The sequence below is a fragment of the Populus trichocarpa genome, chromosome 2 (assembly GCF_000002775.5).
Source record: "Populus trichocarpa isolate Nisqually-1 chromosome 2, P.trichocarpa_v4.1, whole genome shotgun sequence".
Taxonomy (NCBI): domain Eukaryota; kingdom Viridiplantae; phylum Streptophyta; class Magnoliopsida; order Malpighiales; family Salicaceae; genus Populus; species Populus trichocarpa.
Genome location: NC_037286.2, coordinates 21,435,161 through 21,453,206, shown reverse-complemented (window position 1 = coordinate 21,453,206; position 18,046 = coordinate 21,435,161). Strand labels below are relative to the sequence as shown.

Sequence of the window (18,046 nt, the reverse complement as noted above, 5' to 3'; positions counted from 1 at the left end):
AAACAAAATACTACTCAATTAAATATAATCAAAGAACTATTTAATTATTTTTTAATACTCTAATAATTACTTAATTTGTTTCGATAAACAACAGAAACCAAGTTATAATTCACTCAGAAAAAATGAATTGATCTCAAAACTAAAAAGTGATTAAAGGCTGCCAGGATCATGTGCGGGGGTGAGTTTTCCTCTCTCTCTCTCTCTCTGTTAACTACTATGTCCATTTTATTCTGTCAGGGAAACTCCACCCCACACTCCCCAAAGACTGCCACCTCAAGGCATGTTCTGAATTTTCACTTCTGCCCTAACCTTATCAGATCCTACCATCAATGAATAAATGTAGCTCTAGATTAGTTTTTGGAAAAACACAGAATGTTTTATATCTATTTCTGATATGAGATTGAAACTATTATTATGCATCAAATTCTATAAAAGTTTTGGTAACAGCAGCACGCATTTCTTTGGTGAATCCAACTTCCCAGAGATGTAAGCTTTCCCAATAAATAGTTTAGGAAACTTTTCCAGCTGATAATATAAACTCTCCCCCTTTTCCTTGGCTTGTTGAAAGCTACAGGTATTTCACCTCAATGTTTTCAGATCAGCAAAGATGAAGTATGTGGAACATATCATTCCAAATTAGACAATGGAAACCTCTACAAAACCTATAAAAAGAACAGTACACCCTCTTGTGATTTGCTTCAGAGAGGAGATTCCATCAAAGCTCTTGCTCAGCTCCAATCTTATCTATTTTTATCTTCCCTTTACTAATAAAAGGAAAGGAACAAAGAACAACAATGCTATCATGACAAGAGTTGCAGAAAATCACAAGAAAACCTAAATGTTCTCTAAATTTTCAGTTCACTGTCGTGCTAGGTTCTTAAGATGAAGCACCTTTTTTTATGGGTGGAGACTCGCAAGGACATCAATGATCACAAAATCATCTCCGAAGCTCATTCACACATACAGACACTTGAACACGATAATTAATAGAAAGCCTCTAGTTTGTGCAAGCACAATTCCATAGCATAACAACAAGGACGACAACGATGGTGGAGCTAATGCAAGAACGTTTACTAACCCTTTGTTAAGCACCACAACTTCAGTCACCTCTTCCTACGTTTTGTCTCCACCTAGCACAAGAGTAAAAGACAACCACATCAGAAAAAATTGAGAATAATAAAGCAGATTCAGCAAATTGAGAATAATAAAGCTAATTACTTTTTGCGGGCGACCAAAGACAACCAGTGAAACAATTGCTACGATCAAAGACATTCAGCAAATTAAAATTGTTTCCAATTACACATTTTCCTGTCCTTTCCACCTGAACTTTAAGAAGTCACATTCTTACAGCCTTTACACATCTATTGGTTATGAAAGCTTTTCAGTGATAGTTCTGCAATAGTTCCATTGTTTGAAATAATCATCCCATGCAGTTTCTTCGTCAAACTATGATTTTTGAAAAAGCAAAAATCATTTTTCCTTCAAAGAACTTCCTTTTCATGAATTAGAATTCCAGAAAAATGCAGAGAACCTATATGCACTCGGTTATTAAAATCCATAGTCCAATCTCTAGGTTGCTGATCAACATTAATCAAGCATTCATTATTTTTAGTTCAAGTAGGTAGTTCCAATTTAACAAAAATCAGAGATCATCAATACCTAACCCCATGTCAGTTCCTCCCTCCATTTGTTTTTTCTAGCTTGTTAAGAAAGATGAGCTGCAGCCTAAGGCCAAGACACCATGTCATGAAGAACTTCAGGAATACAAACACGGACGCTTACAAATTACCAGGACAGCTTTTTAAGATCAAATTGTAAAGAGCTTTAGGCATGTCTATAGAATTAGAAAGAGAGCACACTCTAACTACCACCCCTTGATAGGCTAAACAGAAAAGGCAGAAGTCTGTACTCTTTTTTTTTTTGACAGCGCTCAATCTTTTTTTTTTCTTTTTTTTTTTCTTTCATGTGTGCTTGTGTGGAAGGGCTTTCACCAGTACATTTTGACCACAAACCATTGTGCTCGTAGCTATTTCGATTATACCCAACTTCATGAGAAATATCTTGCACATGCATTCAAATCTAATATAGCTATGCCCATGTGATTGAAGGCAGAACTAAACATAAATTGAACAATACACGCTCACCATACAATTAATAAAATCCAGGGCAGAGATATAGAGAACTGTGATATTTTACAGAATAAACATTACACTATCATGAAGACATGATAGTGCAGCAATAATTCATTTTTTGTAACAATTAGCATAAAAGTAGCCATAAAAGTAAAGTTATGCAATTTCTATCTGGTTATATGAGAGAAAGGAGCAAAGACCCCAAAAGTTCACATCATGTCCTCCAAGCCAATAAGGGTATGGGTGATCCTATATCTTGACTAAAACAATGAGTTTTGTCTTAATGCCTCTCAATAGAGAGTTCCTTCCATTATATAGAACCAAATAGCATAATACATCCCTAATTACAAGGCTGATTTCCAACTCCAACCTAGCTAAATATGGAAACCATATACACAACTATATAATTAGCATACAATTAGAATCATATAACTAATATAGCCTTAAATAATGTCAGCCCATACCCTATTGACATCCCCTCTTAAATTGATGTTGGTTGATCAAGAAGCATTAATTTACCAACCAGAAATTAATGACGTTGTCGGGTCATAGCATTGGTAAAGATGTCAACAATATGAAGATCAGTGGAAACATGCGGAAGAGTGATGATTTGGGTATCCATGGCTTCCCGAATAGAATGGCAGTACACTTGAAAATGCTTCCTACACTCATGAAAAACAGGATTGGCCACAATCTAAATGGCACTAGTGTTGTCTGCATGAAAAGGAGTGGGGTTGAGCTGGGAGAAGCCAAGCTCAGCTAGCAGTCCATGTAGCCAAACAATCTCAGAACAAGCAGCAAACATAGCACGGTATTCGGATTTTGTAGAGGATTTGGACATGTGTGCCTACTTCTTACTCTTCCAGGAGATCAAGGAGTTGCCAAGAAACATGCACCATCCAGTAACAGAGCAACGAGTATCAAGACATCTAGCCCAATCAACATCACTAAATGCAACAAGGCGAGGAGTACCGGCAGGAAAGAATAACCCACGACTAGGTGAGCCTCTGAGATATCGAATGATACAACAAACAGCAGCTAAATGTAGATGACGTAGAGATTGTATAAACTATCTAACCTGTTGAACCGCAAAAGAGATAGCAGGTCATGTGATCATCAAATAATTCAAGCTCCCAACTAGTTGACAAAACACATTAAGATTAGGAAGGAGGTCGCCTTCCTCTTAACGATACTTCACGTTAACCTCCAAAAAAGTATCCATGGATGAGGTATTCTAAAGACCTGCCAAAGTAATCAAATCCTACGTATATTTATGTTGATTCAAGAATATACCAATGTGAAGCTCCAACCCCAAGAAGTATATAAGCGAACCAAGATTCATCATATGAAATGAGGCCTGAAGATGCTGCTAGAGACGGGTAATCAAGATGGAATTTGTCCCAGTAATAACAATATCATCAACATAGATAAGGAGAAGAACAATACCCATAGATGTCTTGCAAAGAAACAAGGAAGAGTCATACTTGCTTTGCTGAAAAGAAAACTGAAGCAAGGTGGCTCGAAATTTGTCAAACTAGGCTTAAAGAGCCTATTTCAGTCCATATAAAGAGTGCTTCAACTTTCAGACATCCAAGGAAGAATTGGAGATCACACTAGGAGGTAGTGTCATGTAAACTTCCTCTTTGAGATCACCATGGAGAAAAGCGTTTTTGACATCCATTTGATGAAGCGGCCAACCTTGTGAAGTAGCAAGAGCAACCAATCATGCTTTATATCGATCTAAAGTCCCATCAGAACGGAGTTTGATTGAGTAAACTCACTTACAACCAATAGCTTTAACAGTCACTGAGCAAGGAACATCATCCTAGGTATGATTATCATTAAGAGCGTGAAGCTCGTCTATCATAGCCTCCCACCAACATTCATGCTTAACTGCCTCAAAATAACATGTAGGAATTGGAATAAATGACAAAGTAGAATGAAAGGATGTAAGGGAAAATCCATATCAATTAGGAGGGCGAGAGAATCGTAGAATGCCGAGAAATAGGGCCAAAATCCAGCTCAGTCACAAAAGGCATCATCTGAACAGGCTCAAATGGCGGGTCGGGCTCAAGAAGAGGCAAAGTTGGGCATCGTCATTCATACACAAATCCAGACTTGAACTATTCAGGAGTAGAAGGCAAGTCGTCAAAGTATGGAAGAACAGGTATCTCAGGCATGGACGCAACATGAGCGGAAAAGAAATGTTGATTTTCAAATAAAACAACATGACGAGATATATGAAATCTATTAGAGCATGGATCATAGCAAACATAACCTTTGATAGAAATATTATAACCCGTAAAAGCACATCTAACAGATTGAGCAAACAATTTGTTGTGTTGATGAGAAGGCAAATGAACAAAACAAACACGGCCATAGGTATACATGTCAAGATAGCGATGATGTTGTTGATAAAGACAATAATAAAGATTCTCAAATTTCAAAACATTGGAGGGAAATCTACTAATTAGATGGACTGCTGTGGATACGGCTTCAACCTAGAATTTAGGGGGGACAGAAAATTCAAGCAATAAAGTACGAGCAACATCTAGCAGATGACAATTCTTACGTTCAATAACACCATTTTGTTGAGATGTATAGGTACAAGAACGCTGGGAGACAATGCCTTTTTGGTTAAGAAACTCATGAAATTCACGAGACATATATTCCCCACCTGAATCAAACCTTAACGCTTTAACACCTAAAGAAGATTGAGTTTCAACATAAGCAACATATCGTTGAAAGATAGAAAATACCTTAGATTTAGAATGACGAATATAAATCCAGGTATATTTGTTGTAATCGTCGATGAATGTAACAAAGTATTTATATTACGCATGAGATATAACTAGAGAGATACCCCACACGTCACTATGAACCAAATCAAAACATTTTTTAGCACGATTAATTGTGAGAAGGAAAGGAAAAAGACTTACTCTTACTTAATTTGCATGTGGAATAATCAAGAGAAAAATGGGATGAAAATTGATCTTTATTGCCCAAAAAACCGGAGTTTATTAAATAAGATAAGACAAAAGGGTTAGGATGACACAAACATTTGTGCCCTGTTTCACTTTTATGGCTTACAATAGTACAAGCCATAAAAATAACTAGAGGAAAGGGAAAGTGTAGAAAAAACAATAGTCCAACTTTGGGAGGGAAAGTGTAGAAAAAACAATAGTCCAACTTTGGGTCCCTTCGCGAGTATCTTCCCCGACACCTGATACTGCACGAGACAACCATAACGAAAAAAAAAAAAACATCACAACCATCATTAACCAACTAGCCTACTGATATAAGACTAGTGGAAAGTTCAGGAGATACAAATATATCCCTAACAGAGGAATTAACATCTCCAACATCATGAATAGGTAAACTGACTACCATTAGCAATCGTAATTTGTAAAGATGTTGTATATGGCCGAATATTGTGAAAAGTGTCATGATTAGAAGCACCAGAATCAACACGCCATGATTTTAATTGTAGGAAACTGTTACCTTTAAGTCCTAAGGTTGAAAAGGCAAAAATAATCATTTGTTTGACCATCGTAGGAGTAAGGAAATATGAATCACCAACAGCGAAAGATGAAGAACCAACTGTAGCCTGATAGGCATTTGCTCAATGATTCTAAGGATGGATAGGGCAATCTCTAATAATTTGTCCTAGCTTTTTGTAGTAATTACAATACTTCTTCACACAATGGGTAGTAATATGTTTATATTCCTTGCAGCTATAACGTTGAACTTTTCGCATGTCCTTACCTTTCCCTTTCACTTGAGCAGCATAGGCAACAATATTAGTGGGTAATTTGTCTTGCTGTAAGGTAGCCTGTGTAGCAAGATGTTGCTCTTCACAAAGTAACTCCTCAAAGCACATATCTAAAGAAGGAGAGGGATCGCGATTCATCAAATTAAACCAAGCAGCTTCGAACTCAAGTCGCAATTTCATCAAAAATTTATCTCTCTTGCTCTGCTCATGAACCTCTTAAACTGCAGCAAGAGAACCATCAAGTACCTTTGCATAGATTATATCAGCAAATTATGCCTATAAGATCTGAAATCCAGTAAAAAACTCCTGAATAGAGAGACCTCCCTGAGTATAATTTGCAATTTCATACTCCAATTGAAATCGTCAGGCCGTGTTGTTCTAACTATAGACTTTCTTTAGATATTCCCACATACTCTTGGCAGTCTTATACGGCCTCAGATTTAGAGCAATCAGAGAGTCAACATAGGCTAAAATCCAGGTCATGATTCTAGCATTTTTGATCTTCCACTGAGCCAACTTTGAATCCTCGGTAGGAGTCGGATCACTTTCATCTATATGGCCTCATAACTCTTTCCCCATAACAAATATAAAAGAAATTGGAATTCCCAGACAGAATAATTATTGCCCGTAAATTTCACCCCAAAGGACTTTGAATTACTAGTGGTCATGATACGAAAAATAATAAATCCAAAGTCTAGTAATTAAATAGCAAGTTAGCAAGCCCAAATCACCAAAACAACAACAAATCACCAGAATAAAATCCCAAATCACCAAAACAACAACAAATCACTAGAATAAAATTAAGTTCAAACTTGGTAGATGACAACCCGAAAAAACCCAAGCCACTTTGACACCAAATATCGGCAACAACACCTTCAAAGATTGCGCTGACAACTAAAAAGAGCTACAAAATTTGCCGACAGCAAGAGATCAATGGAATGATCCCAAACCACCCTCCTAGCAAACACTCAACAATTCTAACCCTTGATAGTAACTATAGAATGAGACAACCCTAATTTGAATGTTTAGGCTCTGAAACCATGATATAAACAATGGGTTTTGTCTGAATGCCTCTCAATAGATAGTTCCTTCCATTATATAGAACCAAATAGAATAATACATCCCTAATTACAAGACTGATTTCCAGCTCCAACCTAGCTAAATATAACCAAATATACAACTAAATAATTAGCATACAATTAGAATCCTATAATTAATATGGCCTTAAATAATGCCAGCCCATTTCCTACTCACATCTTAGAGATATAGTGGTAATTTATCAACATCTAACTTGGAATAAAGCCAGTTTGAGAAACCAGACAATGTTAGTTTTCGTAGTGATGCACACAAATTGCAGTAAAAGATGTTACCACATTGTACAGCTAAACTGATTCTAGTTTCCTTAATGATTTGAAACAACTGGAGTACCTTCTTACCTTAGCTTCAAGGGACGGAGATACTGGGAATACATTCATAGATCTCTTCGCATCATCTTCAGATGAGCAGTCAGAGCATAGAAAGTGATCCAATTTTTTGGCTTCTTCAATTGTCATACCCATACAAGATGGATGAAACCTGCAGCAGATCAGTAATCAATGATCACGAAACAAACGCTTTTGTGTTGTTATTGCATAACCCTTGAATTACAAGAGAGCAACGACATGTAGCATAAATCATGCTTAGTACATAAAATACAGAATATCAACAAGCAGTTGAATACCAACAAAAATTGTACTACTAAACAAGATAGATATTCTCTCTTCTTACAGAGCAAACCATTCATGAACTTTCAGAGATGACTACAATAAAAATTATCTTGATTAGCTCCTGCTTGGACATCATTAAAAATTGCATTTAATAGAAAGTGGTTGTTTATCCTATGATAGCACAGGATTAGCATTTTGAGCCTTTCCACAACCTTTTCCAAACTGGTTTATACCGTTAAGACCGAAGAACAGAAGGATAATGGAGCTAGATACAAACCAGCTAAAGTGGCAACTTCAGCATCAAATCCTCTTAGGCATCCTATCCAATGCCTAATTTAATTTGTAAAACAATATAGAGGCCCAAATCTCCTCCCAAAGCTTTTGTTCCCCCCCTCGTTTGGGTATGCAGGCTTTTTGGAAAATCCTAGCATGAAATCTTTTTTTTCTGTGCAACAGACACCCTAAAATGTCGATCTACTATTACATTGGGTTGGCTTTAGGGGTTTTGCACAATGAGCTATGGAAATTCCTATACTCATGGTTAAGTTAGTAGACTTGGAGTTTGGAGAGGGTGGGTTTTTGCATATGAAAGAAAAGGTTGTATCATGTAGCAATATCAGTCAAATAATGAAGGACCACCAGAAAAGTGCATTTAAAAGAGAAGAATCATCTCTAACCTCTTTGAAGGATATTTGAGAAACACTACACATTGCAGACATACAGAATGCTTAATGAGATGGATTTCTTAGAGATATTACTTATTTATTTTGTTTAAGTTCAGTATATAGTTTGATTTGTAGCAGTTCTTCACTTCTACTGATCAAACAACAAAATACAAGGTGCTCATTTTCTCTCTATACCAGCCTGCCTTCAAATCTATACTGTTTTTAACAATTAGATAAGTTCTCCACCATCAATTCCAGTTTTTCAGTCCTTTCCAAATACACAGCAAACAAAGGAAATTGAACATCTCTATAGATAGTATAAATACAGCACTTCTTTTATAAAATTGGAAAGAAAGCTCTTATAGCCAAAAGAAAGAAAAAAAAAAGAGTTCCTTTTATTGTATCATGCTATCTACGAATCAACCAGATTTGATGATCGCGACTTGATAAAAAGAAATCCAGTGAATCTATTCAATCATCATCTTTTGATGATGCTATGAAATAAGATATTCATGAATTTCATCAATAGCATTAGTAAATAGCATTGCACCTATGCCTAAAGAGTATCTTCTTGTCCAAACTATCTCTCAAACCTCATTATAGCATGTTTAAGATGTAAATTTTACAATTTTCCAATTTTGAAATCACCTCCTGTATAATATCAGTTTCCTAATTGCACCTCAACCTTGCCTGCTACATTCTTTAATCACTGATTGTTGAAAAGAATGTTAAAAACCACGCTTTATGCTCTCCATAGACAGCTCAATTCCATACTTCATTTAGATGTTGATAGCACAGAGTATACCACATATGTTCTTTGGTTTCTTTCTCCCCCCACCCAACCCCCCTTTTTCCTTATCTATAAGGAGCCATTCAACCTTGATTTGTACTATTTTGCAATAGAAAAGGCAATGGTAATTGGTGCCAATTTCAAATTCCTCAAGCCATCTTAGCTTTATAGTTCTAACATGGTCCTTAAATGGAAGAATGAAATTTGTAGCAAATTTAGATATGCAAATTATTCAATGAATGATTTCAACAAGCAACAGAATATCTAACTGCAGTAAACTGGAATTTTTTCTTTCACCCTTCAGAACTAGGAAATGTATTAACCTTGTCTTTGAGAGGATCCTTTTCTTACTTTAAGCATCTTTCATTTCTTCAATTGTTAATACTTAATGCTTTACCTACCATGTTCAACCACTAAGAACTTCAGAAATCAAGCATATTCAAGTTTGAAGGGGGAAAAAGTGATAAATGAGATATCCACTTGACAGAAGGGAACAAAACAGAAATTAAAAAAATAACTAATTTGATGTCCAAATAGTTCATCCTCAGCATGTGTTAGTGCACACAAAAGTCCTATACTAACAGATTTCTGCGTTTTCAGAACAGTATTTCAATCAAAAATTCTGTTTAGGAGATTCAACACTGCTAGGGTTTTTTGTAATTGACAACGAGGATCTGACACAGAGCTCCATATAAGTAGTAACATGCATGAGAACAAATAATCTACAGCCTAAAAATGGCTAAATAAAGCCTGCAGTGTGTTAAAATTAAGTGTTTTTAGTTCCATAAAAGAATTTCTGCTAGGAAGTAAACTTTCTATACAAGATACAAGGTACAACTTCTATTCAAGGGAAGCCACCACTAGATATATTAACAAGAAGAAATGACCTTATGCAACTTGATAAAACTAGATAAATCTCACAGATGCTACTTTTCATGTAATGCTCTATATCCTTTGCTGATCCCTATTAAGCTCTCATGAAGTTAACATGTCTGCCCAACATAAAACAGAGTTTACAGTAGGCCACTTAATCTTACAAGCAATAGAAAAATGGCTACGCATTCTCGAAAAGGATCCCTATCTCTCACACCATAGTTTTTCTTGAAGTTTTAGAAGAATAAAACAAAGGGAAAAGTCATCGTAAGTACTAATCATGAAGCTACAACAATTCATTCGAATGAAAACAACACCTGTCACATTGGTTCTGACAAAAGTAGCTCGAACAATTTCAAAGATTAGATGAGATAAAATGGAACTAATCTCGCAGTTACAAAGCATAGAATTACAAAAATGAGTGTGGTATCAGCAAATTACCAATCTTTGCATCCCTCGCATTGCACCATGAGATCGTCTGGATTGTATGGCATCTCGCACTTACAGTACCTTCAAAGACACCAATTCAAAAGGCCATTCAATTCAACACTAAACCCCAAAAAAATCAACTCAAAATTACATCAAAAGAACAAAACTCACACAGCTACACGATCAGGAGTGAACCCACCGGTGGAAGCCTTGTACTCGAACCTACAAAAGTAATCCTCAGCTCCAACATTCTCAAGCTTACTATAGTTCTTGAAGGAGTGCACTGTGCACTTGCCTTCGATTGTGTGTGCACTTTGCATATCATGGTGGTCTGACAAGAATAACTCTTTGGCTCCGTGGAATTGACGGCGTCCCCCAATGGATTCCTCCGGCCGGTAGTACCACCGTACACGAACTTTAACGTTGTTTCTATGATCTGCCTCGATTTTCTCTACAAGTGCCACGTATGGAAGCTTATCGGTGTCCGATGGGCGCATCAACACACAATCACCAGCTGCAATAACAAGCATGAATCCACCCAAAATCAGAACCCCCAACAAAAAGGAAAGGATGAAAAAGAAAAAGCATTTGGGTTTCGTTAAAATTAGAAAAAAAAAAAAACAAAACAAAACAAAACAATACGTATATAAAATTGAAAGAAAAAGGAGACATTTTGGCAATCAGGGTCTTAAAGGCTGAAACTTTAACCAAAGAAATCGATGGGTTTCTAGTTTGATAGTAAAAAAAAAAAAAAAAACAGAGAAGAAATTTGTAGCTGGAAATTATGGGTTTAAACAAGGTAAATGCTTACGTCTAACAACTTTGTTGGTGCCTTTGATAGTGTAGGAATCAAGGTCTTTTTTGCCAGGTTTGGTTTTGGCCATGAATTGCTTGGTTTTAGTCGGTAGTCAAGTACTGATTTTTTTCTATTTTTTTGTGAAATGTATACGGATTAAGAAAGGTTTTGTAAGGGGTTAAGGTTTGTTGACAGAGAAGTGGAAGGCAAAGAAACCCTAGGGCAGGGCAAGGGCCGAGAAATGGGGGGCAGTGAGTACAGAGAGAGAAAGGAACTAGTTAAGATAGAGATGGAGATGGATTTTGTTTGTAAGAAGAAACTAGGTGGAGGACACATCATCATCATCATCATCATCAGCCTTTTTCTGCTTCTTTTTTTTATTATTTTAATTATGTACATGCATGCATGGTATACAGGACAAATACAGTATTAAAAATATTTTCCGTGCTCTACATGTTTACAAGATTAGGCTGCTGTAATATCCCGCGACAGTTTATTACAGTGTTATTTAACCCGAACCCGCTTGGCAAACAAAATATAATGACCCAATGATTTTATATTTGAATCGGGTCAGGTTTTATTAGAAATGATCATTTTTTATTCGGTTTGGTTTTTATCAAAAAAATTAACTAAACCAAAAAAAAAATTTAAAAAAAACCAAAACCGGTTCAAATCGACCGGTTTCGGTTCGGTTCGGTTCGGGTTTTTTAGGAAAAAAACCGGTTCAAACCTGTTTGGCTCGGTTTTTTCCAATTTGGTTTGGTTTTTTTTTGTTTTTTTCGGTTTGGGTTCTGTTCGATTTTTTCGGTTTTAATCTTATAAAACCGAACCGAACCGACCGGTTTTTTTAAAATTTTAATTGGTTTTTTTCACAGTTCAGTTTTTTCAGTTATTTTTTTCCGGTTTTCTCAGGTTTTTTACTCACCCTTAGATTTTATATTAAACTAAGTAAAAATTAATCTAATTAAAATGTAATTAATTCATTAGATCAATTTATATCCTGTTTAAAACTCAATAAGATAAATGTCTTGATTAGCAGTCGAGTATAAATAAGATAACATCATATCCAACTTTACATTTATCTTCCCATGTTATGTTTCATGATTTTTGTCATTCAATTTGAAGTTATAAAAAGAAAACAAAATTATCAAACGCTTTTGAATCATCAATTCTGCATCTAGTTTAGTATCTTATTAATAATGGTTACCTTTTAAAATATTTTTCTTTTAAAAATATATTAAAATTATATTTTTAATATTAATACATCAAAACAATCTAAAAACACATAAAATAAAATTAAAAATATATATATAAAAAAAAATCTACTTTTAAAACACAAAAATAAACAATAAATTGCTATAGTTTTGCTCGATACAAGTCAAGATTTCACATCTCCGAACTTTAAAATAATATTTTTTTTATTTTTAAAAAATATTATTTTTAATATCAGCGCATTAAAATGATCTAAAAACACTAAAAAAATATTAATTTAAAGCAAAGAAAAAAATTAAAAAAAATTACTTTTTTTCAAAAACGTTTTTAAAACGTAAAAGAAACAAGGCTTAGGAGGCGGTGAATGGCAGGTTCTTGCTTGCTTCATTCTTTACTTTTAAAAGAGTGTTTGTTTTTGCTGTAGTTGTTATGGTTGCGGTTGGAAAAAAAGTGATTTTTAAAAAAAGTACTTTTTCTGTGGTTTGTGTATATATTTTGTGTGTTTGGTTAAAAGTGTGGTTTGACTTTATTGTGGTAAAAACATGTTTGGTTAAAACTGTGGTTGCGGTTGATATTGTACCTAAAATAATTAAAAATGACATAAATGAAATAATTCTTTGTGTTAAGAGGAAATAAAACATTTTGTCCAAATACATACCGGCAAAAAAATAAAATCGTTATTTGTTATTACAAAATAAACATTATTGCCCCGTCAAACTATTTGCAATGTCATCACGAATATAATCCATACACGACGCCCTCTGGTGCCCTCATGGTTGTAATTGTGTAACGACATTGGGAAAAGTATCAGGAGGAACAAAATCAGGATGACTATCAAACTCGTTGAATGCAACATCTTGGCCCGACTTTCGCCGAATGTAGTTATGCAGTGTCATTGATGCGACAACAATTTTAACCTGTGATTCATAAGGAAACTCGGGCATGTTTTGCAAGATTCGCCATCTTTTCTTTCAAACTCCAAATGTACGTTCGATTACACATCGTAAGGATGAATGGACTCGGTTGAATAGTTCCTCCCGACTTCGTGGTTGTCCTCGTTGATGAAATTCTGGAAGATGATATCTCTCCCCTCTATATGGACTCAAGTAACCGTACTCATTCGGATATCCCGAATCAACGAGATAATACTTCCCTGCATAAAATTAATTATTGTTTAACGCTTACTTCCTATTTCATAGAAAAAAAAATTAGACCAGCTGAACAACAACCCAATTTTTTGCGGGTGAATACCTTCCGGTGGCCTCAGAAATTGTATGTTTGTATTTCCAATCGCCTCATAAAATATTCTTGTATCGTGTGCACTACCTTCCCACCCAGCCCAAACAAATGTAAATTGCATGTCAAAGCTACATGCTGCCATTATATTTTGCGTCGGTGCACCTTTTCTACCAATAAATAGGATTTGATTTTCTTGTGATACACATGCACGTACATGTGTTCCATCAATCGCTCCAATACAATTCTACAGAAATAAAAAATTTGTTGCTGAATCAATTTCATTGTACTTAAATATTTGATTGTAACCTTTTGAAATATTTAACAACTTCTAAAAAGTATTTTTTTTACCTTGAAATGGGGCATGTATCTCGGATTCATTGCAATTTCCAGTGGTGTTGCTGTGAATTCTGGATCTACTGGTCTAATTAAATCAGCAGCTAGCACGCACACAGAACAAAGAACTTCGTTGAAATTTCTGGACACGGTTTCACCTGAATGTTGAAATCTCTCCTGAACTTCCCTATTCGAAGCGCCTAGAGCTAAAGTGTAGAGAAACATGTCTACCTTCTTAATAACAATCATCCGTCTAGACGGTTTCAACCCGTACATCGTTTCCAACTCAAAAGACAAACTTTCAATGTGTCTGCATCCATCCGAAACATGTTCACACAACGCACCCAGTGCCCATTTAAAATTTCAATCAATCATCGCATTCCAGTGTTGTATGAAACCATACATGGTTCTTTAAAATATACGCATTGTGATACAAAGTCAGTGCTCCAGCAGTGCATATGACTAATTTAGTGTGATCACACTCTTTATGCCAAAATAAATCGCCACTGTCATCATCATCCTGTTGATTTTGGTCGTCGTCCTGCACCTCATTGTTATTATTCCCATAACCAGCATCGAAACTACCTCCAAAACCACTTCCAGAACTTGTACCAGCAAACCCATCAAACACATACCGACCAACATTATTCATAACATTTTCATAATGGTCATAAAAAAACGCATTAAACCAATTCGCATCCATATCTACAAACACAACTTAATATCAATTTTGAACCTGCAAAGTACCGGTAAAAATACATGTTCATGGAATAATATGTTTTGAATATTTTTTACGTTAATGGCGGACTTAACACAAAACATTTGCGTTTGAGCAAGCGCTAATTATCGAACATATTTTACTTATATGTAACTCATTCAATATTTTAAACACAACAATAATAGAAATTTTCAACGTGCAACGTAACGGTAACAAAACATTGTTCATTGCGGAATTTGTTTAGAATATTTTTAAAGTTAATGGCGACATTAACTTAACCCAAAACATCTACATTGCAGCAATCCCTAATAATCGAACATATTAATGGCGACATTAACTTAAGCCAAAACATTTAAATTGGAGCAATCCCTAATAATTGAACATATTTTACTTATAAGTAACTCATTCAATATTTTACAGCATAACCATAATTTCAATTCTCAAAACATTATTCATACACGTAGGAATGCTTGAAATATTTGTTGGCAGCCAATTAAGGTTTCATGAGAATAAAAACTAAGGAAAAGGGATTGTTGTGTACACACTTTTGTCTAGTAGCGTGTTTGTTGTCCATCTCAGAAAAGTATAAAAACTTTAGCAAACTTATCATTCACCTTATAAATTGAAAAACACATAAATGAACTTGTTTTATTGACTATAAACAGCAGCCCTATCAGATTTACCCTCTTAATTTGTTTACAAAACATAAAGATCAAGCTTTATTAACTAAACCGCAGCTCTCAAATCAACAACTAACCTTCTAAATTCAATGAACTTGACGTGGCAGTGTAAAACAACAACAAAACCTTCTTAAAACAGCTTGCAATACACGTGAGAATGCTTGCAATATTTACGGGCAGCCAATGAAAATGTTTTGGAATGACAATGCAACTTAAATTGAAACACACACACACAACACAAACCACTACTCTTGATTGCCATACCTATCAGCAACCTGAACTTATACCATGAACAACCATTCAACCCAGCAACTCCCATTCAAACCATTATCAGCCATTCAAGTCAGCAAGAATAATTCACAGCAGTATCAGCCATTCAAGTGAGCAATAAGCATGCACAACAGTTTCAGCCATTCAAGTCAACAACAATCATGCACAGTAGTAACTAACATTCAACAAATTAGCAGCCATTCAACTCAGAAACAACCATCAAAGCCGTTAAATTACAATATCCAATTCAAGGCTGAAAAAGCAAACTCAACACAAAGTTTTTCAGCCATTCAAACAAGTCTATAGAAGTCAACATGAAACCTAAAATTACAACTTGTAACATGTACAACAACAGCTGTTACAGACATCTCAAACATAACCAATTAGCCTACAACTACAAATACAAAGGAAGTGCTCAACATATCATACGTTACAAATTAGAAACCTGGGAAAAATCAGCAACGACAGAATCGTTTGCATTAACCATTTGGCAACAACACAGCCGCAACAACACCTCATGCAGTGCACCTCACTATAAGGATTGGTGTTGTAATCTTTTAACTGTGAAAAACACATAACCATACAATATGTTAACGGCTCATTGACATAAAAATCAAACATGATAAGTGTGCTAAACATTGAAACAACACTTCAAATATGAAATGCATGCAATACTTACCAAAACATATAACACACAACAAAATTTACTTGTTGCTACATATAACACACAATAATATACATAATTGTAAGTGTTCCCTATATCAAATGTACACTTACATCAAGGTCTGTAGCTTGCCTTTCGATCGAACATTAATTTCAGCCACTAAAATTTTCGGTCCATATCACCAATTACTACCCACATTTCCCTCCTACTTCTAACCATAAAAAACTCAGTTGCAAAACAATACAACTCACTACCGAACACCACTTCCTTAATGGAGTGAAACTCCTTCATCACTTTTTCTATGCTACATCTTTTTTTATCCAAACCACTTGACGTGCATTCACTTTTGGTAGACACACTATCAACCAACTTATCTAAACGCGAAAACAATTGCGATCCCCTTCCGGCACCCTTTTTTTTCTCATTGTTTTGGGAACTTTGTTGCACACCTTTTCTCTTCCCATTACTACCAGTGGGATTGCTTGTGCTGTTGACAAAAGTGACACCAGCAACCATATTACTGACATCGGCAACAAAAATTGGTAGACTATCCTCCTTAGAATCTCCATTACCTTCCTCAATATGAGAGTCCTCATTAACTGCGTTAGTTAGGCTTTTACCGACACCATCTTCATCAGAATTCAGACCCTGTGATGGAGCCCAAGCATACTGACCGGTAGCAACAATGTTTGTAAATATGATATCATATTTACAACATATTGTGGGATCGATTCCAGCATGCCTAAACTTTCTTGCTCCGCGTATCTCCTACAACAAGGGACAATCAAGATAAAAATGCATCAAAAAATAATGTACCAGCACTTAATCAAACAGTTTATTACAACTTTAAACATACTGAAAAAAAAAAAACAAACCTGGTTTTTATCTTTCCACCATTTATCAGGTGCCAAAATTGTTCCAAGTTCAGCACTCCAGCCTACTCCTGTTTCAAAAATCAACCTTTTCCATATTCTCCAATATTTTTTAATTCCGTCCCACTTATTCTTTAATTGTGCTTTCGTTAATGCATGGCCAGTTTAATCCTTAAAGCCATTCATAACATATTTCCACCCAGCTTTGTCGAAATGTGTGTTGGGTCACATACCTTACTCAATTGCTTTAATATATATGTCACAAAAAGCGTGCAACATCTCTCTAGTCCAACAAGCCTTATCTTGTGATTGAAAATCGTCCATGTTCTCGGTTAAAATGTTTTGTCTAATATACAATTAACAGGTTAATTTTCTAGAGGCAATGTAAAGGACATGAAATGCACAATATATCTTAATTAAATCGCCAACTTAAATAAAACATGCAATTTAAGAACATAGACTTAACATAATCAGCTTAACACTTTAATTGCTAGGTTTATTTACATTTATGTTTCTACAAACCAATGTTTTCATTTCCTAAACATAAATGTCAATTATGTAATATTACATTAGATGCTGAGATTTTTTAGATATAATTTTCTCATGTGTTTAATTACATAATCAGACGTTGTATAGAGCAGATAACTGGCTTCAGTCCTATTTTCAGCAGCTTGATATTCACACAGGTTTTATGTTTATACTCATTCAACTAAGATAATAAAACTAACAATTAAACACATGTAAAGCACAACAACTGACACTGATGGTAATTGTTGAACCAAAACAGAGATTAAAAATCTAACAATAACACAAATGTAAAACCTAGAAATTCTCAGAAAATGTTCAATTAAACACAAAAATGTTCAACTGAAACAGATATAATAAAATGTAACAA

At 35.1% G+C, this 18,046-nt stretch overlaps 1 protein-coding gene and 1 pseudogene across 2 annotated transcripts; both read right to left on the bottom strand.

The window, feature by feature from the left end:
• Window positions 1-475: 475 nt before the first annotated feature.
• LOC7489883 (chromatin remodeling protein EBS) lies at window positions 476-11,492 on the bottom strand. 2 transcript variants are annotated; one of them, XM_002301571.4, is made up of 5 exons: window positions 11,179-11,492; window positions 10,539-10,881; window positions 10,380-10,448; window positions 7,333-7,479; window positions 476-1,130 (listed from the first exon to the last, which is right to left on the bottom strand). In XM_002301571.4, exons 1-5 carry the CDS (start codon window positions 11,249-11,251, stop codon window positions 1,100-1,102), a joined length of 663 nt encoding a protein of 220 aa, XP_002301607.3. In that variant the 5' UTR covers window positions 11,252-11,492; the 3' UTR covers window positions 476-1,099. The 2 variants fall into 2 exon arrangements, with proteins under 2 accessions (XP_002301607.3, XP_024449942.1); XM_024594174.2 differs by having other exon boundaries at window positions 7,341-7,479; window positions 11,179-11,490.
• Window positions 11,493-16,393: 4,901 nt separating this feature from the next.
• Window positions 16,394-17,475, bottom strand: LOC127904987 (L10-interacting MYB domain-containing protein-like; annotated as a pseudogene).
• Window positions 17,476-18,046: the final 571 nt, after the last annotated feature.